Here is a 17,935-nt window from a genome sequence, read left to right on the forward strand (position 1 = left end):
GTGATTTAAAAATAACAGGATAGACAAATGAAACTAATAGCACTATTTCTAAAACTCAAGGATTACTTTCAAGCACTGACATGTTTTAAGGTGCTAGTTAATACAATACTATAGCAAAGTGCTAAGAAAACTAATTAAAATGGACAAGTGAAAACAATAAGTATTTATAACGGATTTCATACGTTTAGGTACTGAATCTATACCAAAGCCCAGGGACATTGGTCCTATTTACACAACACAATTACACAGTAGCAAAGCAGTAAAACTAGTTACAAAAAAGGTACTTAACTTTTCCTGGTTCAGGGTTCGGCACTTTTTATAATCCGCCACCCCAGCCTTACATTCCTTTTTATACCCTTCAAAACCTCCTTTGAAAATTTACTCATACACACACTATTTTGGCCAATCACAAAACAGTAGTCGTTTACATTTGTACCGTGCTGAAGATAATTAAAACGTTTACCTAATAAGTTGTTAAAACATATTTCAAGAATTGTAACTATTATATAAACCTCGTAAATGTTTTAATTTAGCAAAAATCATCAATTTTATTTACCAAAATATCAGCCAATCACAGAACAGTATTTTTTGACTCACTTGGTTGAACATTAATTTAAAATGTTATACATTACAAAGGTGTAAAGATAATCTTCGTGAATACTATAATTAGTATAATAATTATACAAGATTCGCAGTCGTCTAGTTTAGCTAATTATCATTAATTTTAGAAACCATAACATAATAGTCCATAAAAAGTTGAACGAAAACGGAACTTTTCAAAATGCAATTGTGTAATTGTTATAGGCAAATTGTGATGTATTATTTCAAACAGTCAATTAAAATTCAAATAAGAATTATGAAACCATAAAAATGAACTGATATTATGTATTTTATAAAATTAATGTTTTACAAAATCTGTTGCAAAGCAGACTGATTTACAGAGACATCTATATTTTTTACGAGGAACCAAGTGCCAACTTATAGATAAATTTTACGCAGTATTTGTAGATCGCGTTAATTAATGCCAAAATATAAATGCTATCACGCGCAGGCCGATGGAATAATATTTAAAAATGAAAATAAAAATTTTTTCGTCCATTACAGAAACTTAAACTAAACAATTAACAGATATAACAACATAACAATAATATTAATAAATAACTGGTACTAAGTAACTGATGGTAGTTGTTGACCGATTTGTTTTTTATTTTTATTCACAACACCGGAATCGAACGTCAAACTGTCGTATTCGAAACTGAACCGAAATGACGTCACACCCGTACGACTTCTCGACCTTCTCGACCGGCAAAGACTACAAACGTTATTCAGAACACAGTTGTCGAATGAAAGTTACCGAACGTCCTATTGTTTACAAAGCAAGAATGTAATATGGAAATCTCTTATTATTTTAAGTTTGGATTTTGTTCAATTTTATTAATTCATTTTAATGCAATACTAATGCATATCCTATATTTAAAGTGTTAAAAATATTTATAAAAGGATTTTCATTTTTCTTATAATCCATTTCACCGACTAACTCCGTAAACGCTGTCGGATAACGATGTCGTATCCTAATCGAACGTTTAATTCGGAATGTTCCGAATAGCTCGGAAAGCTGCCTTCGATTCGAGAACGATATCCAATCGAACGATTCGGTTAAATATCGAAGAGTTCTGAATCGGGGTCCGAGAAAATACAAACGTCGCTTGTACACCTATACTCTAGCCAAATTCGATGTAGAATATTTAATAACAAAACATTGCTAAGCAACCAAGGATAGCATAGGGACAGAACATTTTTTTTTCAATATTCATTATTAAGGGTTACTGTGCTCATGGCCTGCTCTCGTAATTGGAATTTAAATAGGTAAGTAGGTAATTGGGTTATGTGGAAGTAATACTTACCTAGCCAATTATTATAAAGTTTACAAAATACCTATTGATACGTATGATTTAGGAATAAATATAAGTTTTTGCATCCTATTAATATTTACTGCTAGATAGTAGGTAATAGTAGATGAAAAGATACAAAATTGTAAGATTTTATTTGATATTAAATTCCTATATATGATATCATCCAGCATCTATTTCTGATTTTCACCTTGAATACCACCAGAACTCGAATGTTTGCAATCTCTCCCTTCAAACCAAAAAGTGGCTAGGGATGACACAGTTTTACAAATAATTAATTACTGATCATTTTATGTCATTTTTGGGTGATTTGAAACTTCTGTTGAATAATATTCATTATAAACATGGCTTCAAGATTTTAGTATTATCCATAATCTAGTTCAATTTCTTAGGAAAATATTGAAATTATTGTAACTGTGAAAGAGTCTGAGATGAAAACCCTAAAAATCACATGTATTTGTTTGTTGACATTTATTCTACATCGAATTTGGCTAGAGTATAGGGATAAAATTTCCCTGTGACATTTCGGACCGTCATTTCTCAAATTCGAAACTGATACGAATCCGAGGTAGTACTCAAACGCTCTAAAAATACAATTTTTATTTTTAATTGAGCGAGTTTTTTTGTGTACCCTATTTTAACACCAAGTAGTTGATCATGGCATGATTTTAACTTCTACAAATAATCGCGTAGTTGCGTAGTAAACCCTGGACGGTTATATTAGTGTGAAATTGCATGCAAAAACGTACCAATTTGTTGCAGGCACACCGGGTAATGATTCAGTATCACAGAGTTCCGGCAGCGACAGCGAAGGTGAAGAGAAAAAGGGCATCTCGTGGGGGGCTGGTATGAATCATGACAATTTAATTTGTACAGATATAATTCTTACTTTCCCCTTATTAGGAAACACTTGAGTGAATGCAGTGAAATTAAGAACCTCCTCCTAGCGGAGAGTCGGTTATAAAGCAGAGATCGTAAACATTTTTCTTCATACAACAAATTATAGTAAAAGAAAACATATTAAATGAGATATTCAGTTTTGGCCCAAATTATGCACCGAGGACCAATTTCTGTAAAAAAAATTTATTATAAATTTTATAAGACTTTTTACATCTAATTGTTAGTAGTAATATTAGTATGTAGTAATATTTATTAACATCGGTTACCGGAATGTGCGCGAAACCGGATTCATCCCCTAGTTTGTCACTCTTAGAGGTAGAATATTTTCTTAAAATTTAAATGGGACCAATACTGAGGTACCCTCTTTCCAACAAAAAAATAATCATCAAAGTCAGTTATCACGTAACATACATACAAAAAAATACTGTCGAATTTAAAAACCACCTCCTTTTTTAAAGTCATTCAATTACTTCATGATGGTATTGTGAATACTCGAGGACGTTACATGCGTCGAGTAGAAACACCAAAATATAGCCCATTCAGCGGTCCCTAAATTGGACATAGTTATGCAATCAAGAACCAACCCACGCCTCGAGTGAAATTGAGTTATGTATTTAGGCAGAACACCAGACGTGTCCTTTACCCGCTCACAAAAGATCCTGGCAATATACCAAGTCAAAACGGAGAAAATAAAAGTCCTTCAGGGTACCAACCCTAAATAAGTAACTTTTTAATAGCTAAAAAGAACCATGCTGCTTAACTTCATATAATGTATTTTTTTAAATATGCTAAATGGATCCATGTCACATGTACTGAAGTACTGTCGATCTTTAGCGTTTTCATTACGAAAACTAGAACATGGTTCTCGTTAACTAAATAAAAAGATACATAATGTTTTCTATTTATTGCTATATAATATAATAGTTTCCCTATATCATTCTTAATGCTACTCATAACTAAACGTTGTTTGTCTCAAATAACTTACCTACTTACTTCTTCACACTGTTTTTACAAAAGTCTAATTATCTCGAAAGTGACATTTTGTGGGTTGGTTCTAGTTTGCATAACTATGTCCAATTATGACATTACTTCTATTTCTTTATATTCCAGGTTCCGAAATTGAATCTGATCGCCCCTCCTCGCCCGAAGCGGCGAAGTCCGATGCCGACAAGAAAGAAGACTGATGAAGGTTCTTATGATAATGTAACGAGTGGTTCATAAAGAGCGATGTTGAGAGTGGGGTACCTATAACACAATGATGACACTGTTAATTCGTAAGTTTTCAGCGAGGGACAAATCTAGTGTAAATTGCGCGCACGCAGTTACGCCTGATCGTGAATAAGACGCTTTAACGTAAATGCTTTGGTAATTGAGTAAAGTAATTATTAAACAAAGCGCGAATACAGTGAAAATTCAGTTCGATCCGGTTCGAACCAACGTCTGCCAGCGAACCGTGCCAGACGCTATGCCAACTAAGCAACTTCGATGTTTAATAACTATTACAAACTAGTGGAGTAATTTCATAAAAAATAATTGAATATCATGATGGTAAACCATCGTGACATTATAATTGCGCATTTGTTTAAAAAAAATTCCCCATCCCGTTTTTTATCTAGTCGATTGGAATAACCGGCGAAACGGCTATCCCATATTGCAAAGTGTTGTTTTACATTCTCTATAAATTCTTCAATTTTCATTCATCATGGTTAATTTAAAAAATTAATATGTACACCTCACTAATCGTGACTGCAACCGCGCGTGACTGCAGCACGACTCTCGCGTGATTGCAGCGCTTCTAGAAATTGTATGAAAAGTGATAGTCACGCGGCTGCACTGCTGCAGCGCGTCTAACAGCGGCTAATTTGAACGCTCCCTTATTCTACCAGCATAGGGTTGCTACTTTAAAACATCTAATGTGCATTTGACGAATATTACAGGAGAACGATTTAAAATCATAACTCTAATTTTATTTGTTATAAGGAAAACTAGAAAGTTTCAGCTAGCCGCCGATGGTAGCTATAAAGGTACTTCTCTGAGTGAAGAAGTACATTTCTCACAGATGGCGCTACGGCATAAAAAGTCGTTAAAAACCAAAAAACCAAGATTTGCAACAAGCACATTGAAAAAATTCATAAAGTGCGCTGATTCGTTCCGTGGCTTAGCGTTTAGCACGGTTTGCTAGAAGACGTCCGTTCGAATCCGGCCAGATCGAAGCAATTTTTTCTAAGTATTCGATTTGTTAATAATTATAGAATGTTTCAGCTTTTCCATATAGCAAATAAAATTATAGTTATATTTTTTCTTAAAAAAAATTACTCTAAATCGCTATCTTGTAATAATTTCCAAATACACGTTAGACATTTTACCTTGCCAGCGTCGATATAGTCGCTTTTTTTAATGGTCTTTTCGCTAGATTTGTCGCCTTCCCCTGTCATCGTGACGGTTTTCTAAACAGGATTCTTATTCTTCCCTCCTTGTCATGACTAACGCATTTGCATTTTAGTTATCATCGTGATTGGCACCTAAAGTTTTATTGTCATCTAAATAAATATCAATTTTGCTTAACAATAAAACTGAAATTAAATAAGTTATAATAAAACCGATTAGAGGGGGTTTAAGATCTTATTTCGCTGATCCCCGATGTGTTAATGACTCAATTACGCTAGAAATGCTGATTACGTTGGTTATGTATATATATATATAGATAAGAAGGGCAGTGTCCATCATCTATAAAGTTATAGCATCGAGTATATAACCAGAAATAGAGACGAAATAATGGCCATCCAGCCCTGGCAACTCATCAGGTAAATGGGCTTTATATCACTTTTAAATATCAACTCTCGTTTGCGCTGAAATCACAAATTAGAAAGCTGAAATAGTACAACGCCAACAACTGACCTATGTGTACGTTTCCGTACATACGAAAAATATTCTATATTTATTGTAATAAAGATTATATCTCTAACAATGGGAGGCTGGTCCATTCGGTGGTGTGGGAATAGTTAATTAAATATGTGGTTTTTCAATTTTCGTCCATTATAGCAAAGCTCAAGTTAAACTGGTCGATTTGAAGTGAAACAATTGACGACACCCATCTATTGTTTCGAATTCGGGCTGGCCAATCGGAGCGCAGTTGTCACCGTAACGATTTGGCAGAATAGTTTTCAAAGAAATTAAATGACATTTCGTCTCTATTTCTGATTATATATTCGATGAGTTATAGCAACCCCATTGATTAATAAAAATGTAATTTTCTACAAAATAGTCATGTCGTGTGGCATTGACTTAAACAACATGCGCAGACATGTCTCTTTTGCAGAAATTGCCTAAAGTAAAATTTCGAAAGCAGTCGAATTTTTCGAATAACAAAAGTAAGGGCATAGTAATGACGTGTGGATACGATTAATGTTTTTTATTTGCCAGGCAATGATATGTGGCGGTATATAAGAAAAGGTACCGTTTTCATTGTGTTCAATTTTACAGAACGGATTCGTGCTTGAATCTCAATACGGTTCTCGATTTATGTACAGACTTGAATTAAAATTTTCGATTGCTGAAATTCTACTCTAAATTGATCAGAAATGGTACTTAAGTATTGGTTCTGTAACGCGGAATGAAGGCTAATCGAGTTGTCGTGGTTGTTCTTTTTTGCATATAACGTCACAGTTTTGGGATTTTAAAGTCACGGACTTTAAGTTCAGGCAGCAAAATAATGTTTCAGGCAAACTCAAATTGCCTCAGTTTGAGTACATGATGTACCCGCCTCATCTTAATATTAGGCAAGTTTAAAATCAATGCACTAAAGAATCCCTACAATTTTTTTTATAACAAAAATTTTATTAAACCAAAACCTACAAATATTTTTTTTTTTTTTTTTCAAATTTAATGAGTACATAATAGCCTCGTGCTCGAAGTAAGTACAGTTTGCGTTAAAATTTTACAAATAATTAGTGTTAATAACTAATATTTAATCATTGAAAATATAATGACGATTTTTGCTGTGTGGGCGCTGGCTGAAGAGGTCCCAGATCCCAGGAAGGACCAATTGGGGAAATAAGGCCCTGAGTGAATTTATTTTTTCTGGTACACAGTACAGGGAATTGTCTGTTTAAGACAAAGATATTGATATGGCTGTCGACAGACATATAATAATAATGTAATAATGTGACAACATTATTACATATTATTTGAAAATGACAAACTATGGATATAAACATGAATCTGAAACTTCAGAACTTCTACCTTAAGTACAATGTTGTTGTAGTAGCAGCAGCCGCATGGAATATAATTTGAAGGGTTGAAGGTGCTGGTGACCTTACAGGAATTTGGGAATAGCTAACTTTGACTCAAGGTAACGAGCGCCGTGACAATGCCCTTCAGGTCTTTGCGTTTTAAAGCTCTTTTGTGTCACTGCAACTGTTATAAGAAGTCGTGTAGCTTACCAATTAAACACATGACGTTTGTCACTTAATAATAATAAAAAAAACAGTTGTATAGGAAATTGTACAGCGCTCCTAGCGGTCAAAAGAAGTACTAAAATTACAAATGTTGACTATCCATATCCATGTTCTCAAACTGAGTCAATTTCAGGCAACGCGGAATATCTTAAAGGTTCTTATTGTCCATTTAACGCTTCATCAGCTTTTTTCTGTATTACCATACATTGTGTTCTCAAAGATGAGCTTTAAATATTACTTTTCTGCCTCCACTTAAAATGGGCTAGCAAAGATATTTTATAACAAAATGCCATTGAATGAATGGAACAGTAAAATACTTAAAAAATATTTACTCTCTGGCATTTAAATTTGAAAAAAGAACGGGCTCAATTTATGTGCCTTGTTAATTGTTACATTGCAAAATGATGTCGTATCTATAAACATTATCCGAAGTGTTAATTAATTTTATATTATTTAATTGTACTATTTAAGTTATTTGAATCTTCTTAGGTGATGTTCAATGCTAAAAAATTGGTTACATTACACTACATACCTGCAATCTTGAACCAATATTGTGGATTAATTCTGATGACAAATATTGTTAAAATTATAGACGAAACTTTAGTTCGCTTATGCTGAGTTTACACGCTAACGTCTGCTCGGGGAAAAACTTTCATAGATTTCACACAGATGGCGCTACGGTAAAAATCGTTAAAAACCGAAAACAAAGATCTGCAACAAGCAAATGGCAATGTAAATACAGCCTACAGAGTCGTTAAAATAACGCTGCTGAATGACGCACGCGCAGTATTGCATTAAGCATAATGATCAGGCCAGACGAGCGTGATGTTGTGATTGGAATTGAGGGAGTTAATTTAGCTGAACTAAAGAATAATGTAGAAATTTCCTTCTACAAATCTCGGGAATTCTCGGAGTTAGTTATATTTGGATCTTCATATTATTTATTGAAAATTGATTACATTGGCGACAATATTATTTCTTATTAAGTATTTGCTATAAATTATTGTCTCTAAAAATAATATTGTAAATGTTTTTCTACAGGTACTCGTTGAAAGTTCAATAGCATCAATAATCTATTATTATAAGTTACGACGTTTTGATTTTACATACAGAAGCTCACGCCCTAGTCCCATAGGAGGGGTAGGCAGAGACCACGGAACGCCACTTTGTTCTATCCTGACACATCTCTCGAGCATCCCATACATCAACTACCCTTTTCATACAGCTTCTTTTATTCTTGTCACTTCGAATCCCCGCCTTTTTGAGGACATCACTGATCTGATCAATATCAGTCCTTCTGTGACGTTGATTTTATTTTAAAATGTAAATCAATGTGCTGCCATCTAGCGGTCAATAGCTCAACGACGAGGAATTCGAAATGTTTACTTAGTTCTCCAAAAAATAAGCGACCATATTGCAGCGACGTAATGTTTGCTTTCGTTTCTTGTGACAACAAAATTTACGATAAACAAAATTTGTTAATTAAATAAATTAAGACTTAATCATATACGAAACATCGCCACAGATAATATTGCAAGTGTGACTATCATTATTGCACTCCAAAGGCATTGTTCTACGATTTTCGAGGTTTCGCGCGAGATAATTTGACACGACTATAACCTACAAAGCGAAAATAGTAAATTGAGCTCAAGTTTGCGGAACTCCGCGAACTGTTGGCGCACGTACCACGCGAACTAAGCATTTGTACTGTATTTATTGTTCTTTAGTCTGGTCTCACCCTATTAGACTCTTGCCAATATGTTTGAACTTGTCACGAGCGTTATTTCAGTTTTGTCATACCCAATTGAAAATTTGGACTTTTGAAATAGTGACAAAATGTAACCAATTTTTGTGAGCAATTAGTTAATGTTTTCATCGCAGCTTTTACTAACTGGCCCGATACTTAAACAAGTCTATACTTTTTTTAAGAACAAACTTATTGCGAAATTGAATAATGATTGCATTTAACGCACTGTTAATACAATAGTGTATTAACTCAAAAAGTGTATTTTCTCAGAATCGACGAAAAACGAATTACTCATTTCCCTTGAAACATCTGTGTAAATTTATGTATAAGTTATTTCCTGCTTGCCAAATATACATATTTAAAAATAAAATAGGAAAAATGTAACGTTTTTGAATAAGGACTATTTTGGCCAGAACTAGCTCAAAGCGTGTCTCATTTTGAGTTAAGTAGATATCTTTTAGTTGTTTTTTTACAATATTCTAACGACGGTTTTATTGACGTGTAGAGAATCAAGTTTTAGGTTCAACTGTGGTATAATTTTGAATTCCACATATTTTGTGTTATAACACTATTGTAACAGTAGTGCGATATGTTATTGATTCAAAGGTCCATCAACACAAACAACCAATGTTTGGGCCCTTTACAAGTATCATGGCCACCGCTGACTCAGATGGTAAAGTAATTAACCAGTTATGTCTAGTATTAATGGAAATCACCACCACCTCAGTCATTTTTGCAATTGATAAATTAAATAACAATGGCAAAATCATAGTTAAAATAATTCATTAGCGTCGTCGAATGCCTTAATTACAAGTTTGAATAAAATAAATTCATTACGTTTTTCAAATTATAATAAGGGCCTTTCTAAGTCTGGAAATAAAATCATATTTAAAAGAAACTCTAATGACTAATTAGTATGTAACCGGACTGTTATCTACAACTATCAGTTTCTTAACGTTGAGCGCCATCTAGCCGCAAAAAAGGTGAAATTCCTTAGTTCACGTAACTTAAAAATAACGTGTACTTACTTATTCAACTGATTTGTAATAAGCTAATAAGGGGTTAACTACTTCATTACCAAAAAAAGAAAATTATTTCTTCTCCAACATTTTGGATATATAATAATTTATTAATAATCTATTTTTTTGGTAATGGTAAAACTGATGAAGAAGTTCCAGAAATCAGGGCTAGATGGCACGTTTCACAAAAAAATAATTTGTGTCCGAACTACCAGTGCAAAAGTCTGTGGTATGTGTTACTGGTACGTGTAACTTCATATCATTTGACCATACCAGTATAAAAATAATTTCCTCTAAACCTACGTCACAAACTCGCCGCACCATTAAACTTCTATTAATTCTGTTTAAGGCTTCTGTAGTTTATTTTGATATAATAATACTAGAATATATTTTATTCAATTACGTAACACGTAACGTCCAAAACTTCAAACTGGAATATTTTTAATTCATAAAACTTCTCAGAATAATAAACCCAAAACAAAATTTGTTCCGGAATTTCAACATAATATTTTCACATGTTTTTCATAAACAGACGCATACAAATTATGTGCACACAAAATTTATGTGGGAGTTTGCCATTGTTCTTTCGCACAATAATGTTTTATAGTTTAATATCTTTCAATAATTTTGCAAACGTTCATCAAGTATGTTAGTTGTAAGTTTGTTCTGTAAATACAGTATTATGCGTAGATTTTTTTATCAATCACTTGCCAAGGATGTACTATGCGTTATAGCCGGTGATCGGAATTGAATGAGTCAAATATCCTAAAATTCGTGTAACGTAAAGAATAATGTGGACATTCCCTTCTACAAACATCAGAACTGAACATATTTGAATATGCGTATTATTTATTGCAATTTGAAGTACATTGGTGACAAATTATTATTTTCTATTGAGTATTTGCTACAAATAATTGTCTCAAAATAAAACCGACAAAAGTACCCTTTGAAACAAAAAAAGAATCGTCAAAATCGGTTCACAAATGCCGCCTGAGTTATCGCGTAACATACATAAAAAATATACAGTCGAATAGACAAATAGACAACCTCCTCCTTTTTTTGAAGTAGGTCAAAAATAAAAATTTAGTTGCGTTTATATACGTGCGTACTTACTCAGCAAAAGATTTTACAAGAGTGCTTTACACGCATATTTAGCTGTAGAAAGAAGTAACTGCTATCTCTTTCACACAGTACAGATCATCCGGACACTGTGTATCTTATTTATTCCACCAATCTTAGAACAATTACAATCAATACATACATACATAAAATAAATTTACCTATATTCCTTTTATTCATCGTCTGAATTTTATATGCATTGCTATCGTAATATGAATCCCGGGATTATTTTGTGGTCACATATCATGAAATGGATATGTACATCCTAAGAAAACACTTTTTCACAAACACATTTCCGATCACTTTATAACTGATTGTTTTTGAGATATGTAACATGTCTTTCAAGATACCATATTATATACTATGTAATACTTAAACCCCACTGTCTTGAAACAAAATCTAATACTGTGTCTTACCATAGTTAACTTTATAAGTGCCAAGACTTTATTGTTGGCCACACTGAGGGTCGTATTCCAGAATTCTACTCAATGCTCAAGTCAGTATCTGAGTATGACTTCAAGCACTGGAAATACGACCCTAATGGCAGGGACTTGAGTATGATTTCGAGTGCTTTAAACCATACTCAAATCCTGACATGAGCTTTGAGTAGAGTTCTAGAATAAACCCTAAGAAACCGTAGCCGATGAAAATTGTACGTTAAATTAAATTCTATTCATATTTCATATACTCTGAATACGTCTAGTCAAAAGATGTTTTTGGTGGTTGAACCTGTGAATTTTCTTTGGTGATAGCTTTGAAATTGATATTGTTTTATTTGTGCTAAGTCTCTTATATTGCTATCCTTGTCATAACTAACGCATTTCGGTAACTTTAGAGATATTGACACCTAAAAAGCTGATTATAGAAGATATTAGAAAATCAATTAGAGGGTGCTGTAGATCTCGTCCGCTGATCCCAAATATCTTAAAAACTCAATTTCGCTAAAAATGTCGATTAGGTTAGTTACGATAAGGAGGGCAGAATAACTTGATCATTTTATGCCCTTTGACGTTGTTCTTTACGACTCAGGTTAGATTGAAATGAACAAACATCTGCCGCGCAACGACGCGTGTTGGAATGTTCAGATGACGAGAGATCCTAACACGTCCTGTTGCGACGAAAACGCGGGGCTATCTGAACAGCTACACCAGTCCAGTGTTGCCAACTAGACTAAAGGCGCGTTTAAATTAGCCGTTGTGAGAAGTGCGACCAAATTTTTAGTGATGTTTTATCTGTCAACTCAGTGACACGATGGATTTTGACGAAGAAACATTACTTTTACCTAGTTATTGGGGCACACACTTCACATATAGGTGTTAAAAATGACTCACCTATTATGTTTTTTTCAGTTGTAGTTTCATTTTCAAAATTGTCAATAATTTTTTTTTAAATAATGGCTCAGATAAAAGACCTGGCCCATATTTTTCAACTCAACTTTTAATTAGCGTCCCTCTCTATCAACCTTTTGATTATACGGCAAGTTATAGTGCTATAACCTGTGCAAGCAAGCCCGCGCTGGGACCTTAAAAGTTCAGGTCCTGAATCCGTGGACAGGGTTGTCAGACAGTTGTCACGGACTTCATCCGGTGCTCAAAAGGCTAGTGCCTTGGGTGAGTGACCCCAGGTGCATGTACTGTACCGTTCCTGTTTTCCAAATAGGTACCGGAGCTGTTGCACGTCCCGTTATGCGTTGCACAAATAACAGTTGCCACCGCTAATGCGTTGAATCTAAATTCAACTACCTACGAACTCTCCTCTCTGGTGACGGAACTTCTCAAAGCATTCTCACTTCCCGACGCCGAAGCAGAAGAATATTTTATAACCTTCAGACCAATACAATTGTACCATTGAGTAAAAAATATATGAGATAAGATGAAGTCATATTAAATTTCAATTGACCTAACTAATAAGGCGCCAAAAAGTTGCAAAATTTTTCTTGTTGCTAAATAGAAACAAAATGTCGCTTTTGTTGTCAAAATGTCGCTTAATCTAGCGATAAAGTCGTTTAGTTGGCAACACTTGAGTCTGTCAGTGTCTATAATTCTAAAGGCGCGTCTGCCTGCCGTAACGCGCCTTTGCCAGTGTAGACGCCCATATAATATTAACGAACTTATATGAAATGTATAAATTCGATTTGAAACTGTGCGTTAAATTTTTGTCATCTGAACTTTCCTTAAATACCAATCAAAATGGCGGTCAAACTAAAATGGCGGCCAAACTATAATAGTGGTCAATTATTATGCCAACTTTATAAGAATATATTTGGAACCCTTTCGAGGTAATCGCCATTGAAAAAGAACAATAACTGTAGTTGCATTTATAAAATATAAAGTTTCTCTGATCCTATTTTTTTCTCTGATCCTATTATTTTTCTCCGCCACCGCCAATTACCAGGTTTGTTGTAGATTTTTTAAATTGAAAACCATTAAGAGGACAGTGCTTGCAGCTCTCCGAGTATCTTTAGACATTTTGTAATTTTAAATTTATTTAAATAATAAAACGAGTATATTTTTTATAATTAATTTGTCAAGGATTTTTTAAAATCTATGTAAAACGGTTCAATAGCTTGAACTATTACCAAAACGGAAAAAATTGAAATGGTGTAATTTTTTGTAAATATATTTCAGTAAAAAAAATTTAGAAGAAATGTTTGTAAAATATTTTTTGTATGGATATTATTCATACAAAAAATAATTAATATATTTAACATTCGGCTTTGAGGTTGTTAATAGAGAGGATAATTTCATGATTTTTACGTCTACGTAAAAATCAGTGACTTTGGTCAGTTAAGTCAAAATAAACCTAACTACTTATTCTAACATTTAAGTTCGCTGTCTAAAATGTCTTTACTAATTTATTAATCAAATTGTTTGTCACTATGCAACGTTCAATGTACTCCCCAGACATTCCCAGTTATTTATTTTAGAGTAGAATTTTAAAGAAAAAAAAAAGAGTTTTTGTAAAAAGGGTTACACTGCCAAATTCTTGAAAAAAAAGTAGATCTTTTTTACGGACAAATGATATTGTCTATATAACTAAATTTAAAGCTACGCACTTTGAATAGTAGGTTTTCTTTTGTAAAACTGCCTTACTTCAAATATGAGTTAACAAATAACACGAGGCTAACTTATTATTAAATTTTTGTAAGTAAACTCAAGTAATAGCTAAAGGCTCATTTGAGTCCTGTTAATGTATTCGACTTGAGGCAATTTCAAAACTCAAACTAAGGCTTAAACGTGAAACTCAATTCGAAGCAAGGCGGTTTCAATGTTTTGATGTATTCAGTTTGTGTAACATTTAAATTAGTTATTAAGTACATTACATAAGAATAATTAGAAAATTCAAAGTGCGTAATGTCGCTTAAAATTGTGATTCGAACTTAGAAAAAGTCAAGTCTTAACGCTAAGTATGAAAGCAGTTGTTCATAATGACCCTAAATGACTCTAGAGTTAAGCTTTATATTGCGAAGACCGAGGTTTGATTCCCGGTAGAAACAATTTGGGAAACAGATTATTTTTCGTTGTGTATTATTAAAATGCTCTGTTGGACAGGTATTTTGCTAGGTATCAAACTCGATCCTACTGTTTAAGAGTTCTCCCAACAAGGCTTGTCATTGCTTCGTGTATGCTTTGTAAACTTTTTATAATATAAACAAATCTTAAGTTCTAATTAAGACAGTTACCAGGCTTTCCGACAGGAAAATGCATTAAGTCGGTCAGTACCAGCTTTTCTGACTGGCTCAAGCCGAATCCGCATGAACAAGTATGGTGACACCCTTACTCAGGAGAGAAATGATGTACTGGTATTACAGAAACGTTGTTTTACTTGTGCCAGGCGTGGCGCCGCGGTACTGAGGTTTTTGCTTTCTTCAGTTCAGTAGCGAGTACCATAGACAACACAATTTCGATTCAAAACTAAAAAGAGCGCCTTTGTGATGCTGTTGGGCAATTTTTCGAAAAAATTCAAAAAAAGTCCAGAAAAATTGGAAAATGGCTCCATCGTTTTCGTTCAGTAATTTCAACTTTTGACAGGTGTCAACGTCAAATGTGGAAAATTTAATAAAAAAAATTTGAAAAATATTTCTTTTTCTGAAAAGTATGATTTTTTTCATTGATCCAACACTACTTTGTGATATGGTATACGAAATTATAATTGAATTATAATTGAGATGAAAGTACAGTAGTAGAAAAAAGTTTTTTTTAGTTTAATGTAATGTGAAATTTTATAACACTCCAATTTCAGCATGAAAAAGTTACCGAGTATTTTTGTTTGAGATTCTATAAACCTCTCTTCTGAAAAGTTGTTATTTTGCAGAAGTGACATTATTACACCGAAAGAGAAATGTGTTCCTAATTTAATTTTTTTTTTCAATGTAAATAAACTCTTTAACACTAGCTCTAGCCTGATGTTAGGCGTTCGTCTAGTAAATCTAGCCTGTATTATCAGTAATAACCATACTTATTCGCGCCAAAAGTGATGGTACATTTTGCGTTATAAAAAGTTTGGTTTTGAATTTGACTTTTTCTAGTTCTAATAATAAAAATGTGTTGTGGTAAAATTTCTGGACGTTTTTTAACGAAAAGAATTCTCGATGTGTAAATAATAGAATAAAATAATTGAGTCGGATAGGATTTGTTATTTATTGCTTGTATCGTTGGTTTTATTTAGCTATTTTGTAATGGAATTAATATACAGTGCCCAGTTTATTGGTGTTTTTTTTTTATTTTTCCGAGCGTTTGGCTGCACTGTTGGGCATTTCCCCAACAATGCAGTCAAACGCCTATCACATATAGGAAATTGATCGAATAAAATGGGAAGCAATAAGCCAGGATCTATACGCAATCTTAGAATAATAACGCATAGAATGATAGTTTCATATCAAACGAACTGGCACAAAAGAGGCAAAAATCAAATTCATGTAGGCTAGTTTTAGTAGTAGGTTAATTTTCAGTTTTATTATTCGGTGAATATTTATATAAAAATACAAATTGAAATGCGTTACTTCCTTGTGGAATGTGATGTTAGTATATCTATTTTATGTTTGTCTGACGTATTTTTACACTCATTTACCGCACATTTCGTCATTTTTAGCTAAAATTCTTGATCTGTTCGCGGTGCAAGTTGACCTTGAGCACTGAAGGCCCGCCCGCTCGTGTAGGCCCTTTTGGCGCGCTTCAATTTGCCTCACTTAGCGTGTGCGGACTAGGTTTCTATGCGTTATTATTCTAAGTACGCAATACTAACTGGGCGCCACCAATGATTATACTTTGAGTCTTGGTAGCAATGACCCTGAAACCAACCGAGTGACTCCAAACGAGAATCTTCTCAAGATACCTTTTAGTAGTACTGATGGCACTAGATAAGTCGATTAGCGACCTGTGAATAAATTTGCAAGATTTTTTTATTTATTTCTTGTCGGAGAACTGACAGACAAACAGTCACTTAGAAAACTAAATTCATTTTCAAATTCTGACAATGAGTTCCCACATATAAAAATTAACAAAAAATAGGTGATGAATACAACAGGATACGATCCTGAGCTCACTAAATACAATCAACAGCAAAAGTAAATGATGGTCACTTAGATCACAAAATCTGTAATCTACAATTGCTACTTGGATTCAAAGATTTTTGTAATTAAACGCCGTCTTACTGCAGCTATACTAGTACAAAACAGATCGAGATCACAGTCCACACACCACTTATTAAACGCAGAAGACGCACGCAATGTAAAGGAATTTTGTCTGTAATTAGTTTTAACCAAAGGTATGTTTAGCAATGGTCGTTCACGGAGGCTTTTTGTATTAGTACGGAGCTGTATTTTAGCAAGTATGTTGGAGCGTAAAGGTCGGCGCAGAGTGACGTCGCGGCATGGCACGGCACGGCAAAGGATTTTATTTTTGATCAAGTTATTTTTATCCTTATTTCATCGAGGTTAGAATTCATATTACTTTATTTCGATACAATTATACCGCGGCACGTCGTGGCATGCCGCGGTATGCCGCAGGACGCCGCGGTATGCCGCGGCACATCGTGGCATGCCGTTTCATTCCACAGACGTCCCGCAAGTCTCGTCGGTCACAGAATTATGACAATTAAACTAATTGAAATAAGGTTTGAAACTAGTGCGGCGGCGATTTCGGCGAATGGCGCGCAGCGAATGTGCCTCGGCATGCCGCAACGCGCTTCGGCATGCCGTGCCGTGCCGCGACGTCAGTCTGCGCCGGCCTTAAACATACTCCTTGTTCGAAGCACGATGAATTTAGTATCACGCGTAAAAAATAATTCTCTCATAACTGTCTTCTCCATCAAACTGTGCTTTCTGTTTCCTTAATATTTCTACTTCTATATTATATTCGCGTTTACATTGCTAGTTCGTATTATTTCCCACAGGTTATGGGCCGTTTTATACATATTAGCAATCGAATTAATACCGAGAAGGAAATTCTGTAGAATAAAAGTCCACGAGAAAAATGGCGTCGCAAAATCTTCAAATAGATAGATTAGTCGGTCCAAGAAAAGGAAAGCCATGGTCCATGTACCAAAGCAAAATCACGTGAGGTACTTTTCGTGGGTTATTGCGAAATAACGAAAGGTTACAGACTGTATGACTCAAACACTAAACAGGTAGTTGTCAGCAGGGATGTGATATCGAAAAATGCACGAGTGCAAATAAAATCACACTGGACCCTGAACGTACCGTGCCTCTATCTTCACAAATCGTGAGTCCGAACACAGATGAGTGTACTGAGGAGAGAGAGAATCCACGGAATAAGACGTAGA

The 17,935-nt window shown here is 34.1% G+C and overlaps 1 protein-coding gene across 2 annotated transcripts in view; it reads left to right on the top strand.

Moving 5' to 3' along the window:
• Nucleotides 1-4,860, top strand: part of LOC113227840 (endoplasmic reticulum junction formation protein lunapark-A) — a 26,762-nt gene extending 21,902 nt beyond the window's left edge. Inside the window, exons 8-9 of one of the 2 annotated variants that reach the window (XM_026460883.1) lie at nucleotides 2,673-2,756; nucleotides 3,921-4,028. In XM_026460883.1, the coding sequence (XP_026316668.1) occupies nucleotides 2,673-2,756; nucleotides 3,921-3,994 (158 nt within the window). In that variant the 3' untranslated portion in view covers nucleotides 3,995-4,028. Of the gene's footprint in view, nucleotides 1-2,672; nucleotides 2,757-3,920 lie in introns of both variants that reach the window. The other variant, XM_026460884.1, reaches the window with a different exon arrangement.
• Nucleotides 4,861-17,935: the final 13,075 nt, after the last annotated feature.

Source organism: Hyposmocoma kahamanoa, unplaced genomic scaffold (assembly GCF_003589595.1).
Source record: "Hyposmocoma kahamanoa isolate Upper Pololo Valley unplaced genomic scaffold, ASM358959v1 218, whole genome shotgun sequence".
Classification (NCBI taxonomy): Eukaryota; Metazoa; Arthropoda; class Insecta; order Lepidoptera; family Cosmopterigidae; genus Hyposmocoma; species Hyposmocoma kahamanoa.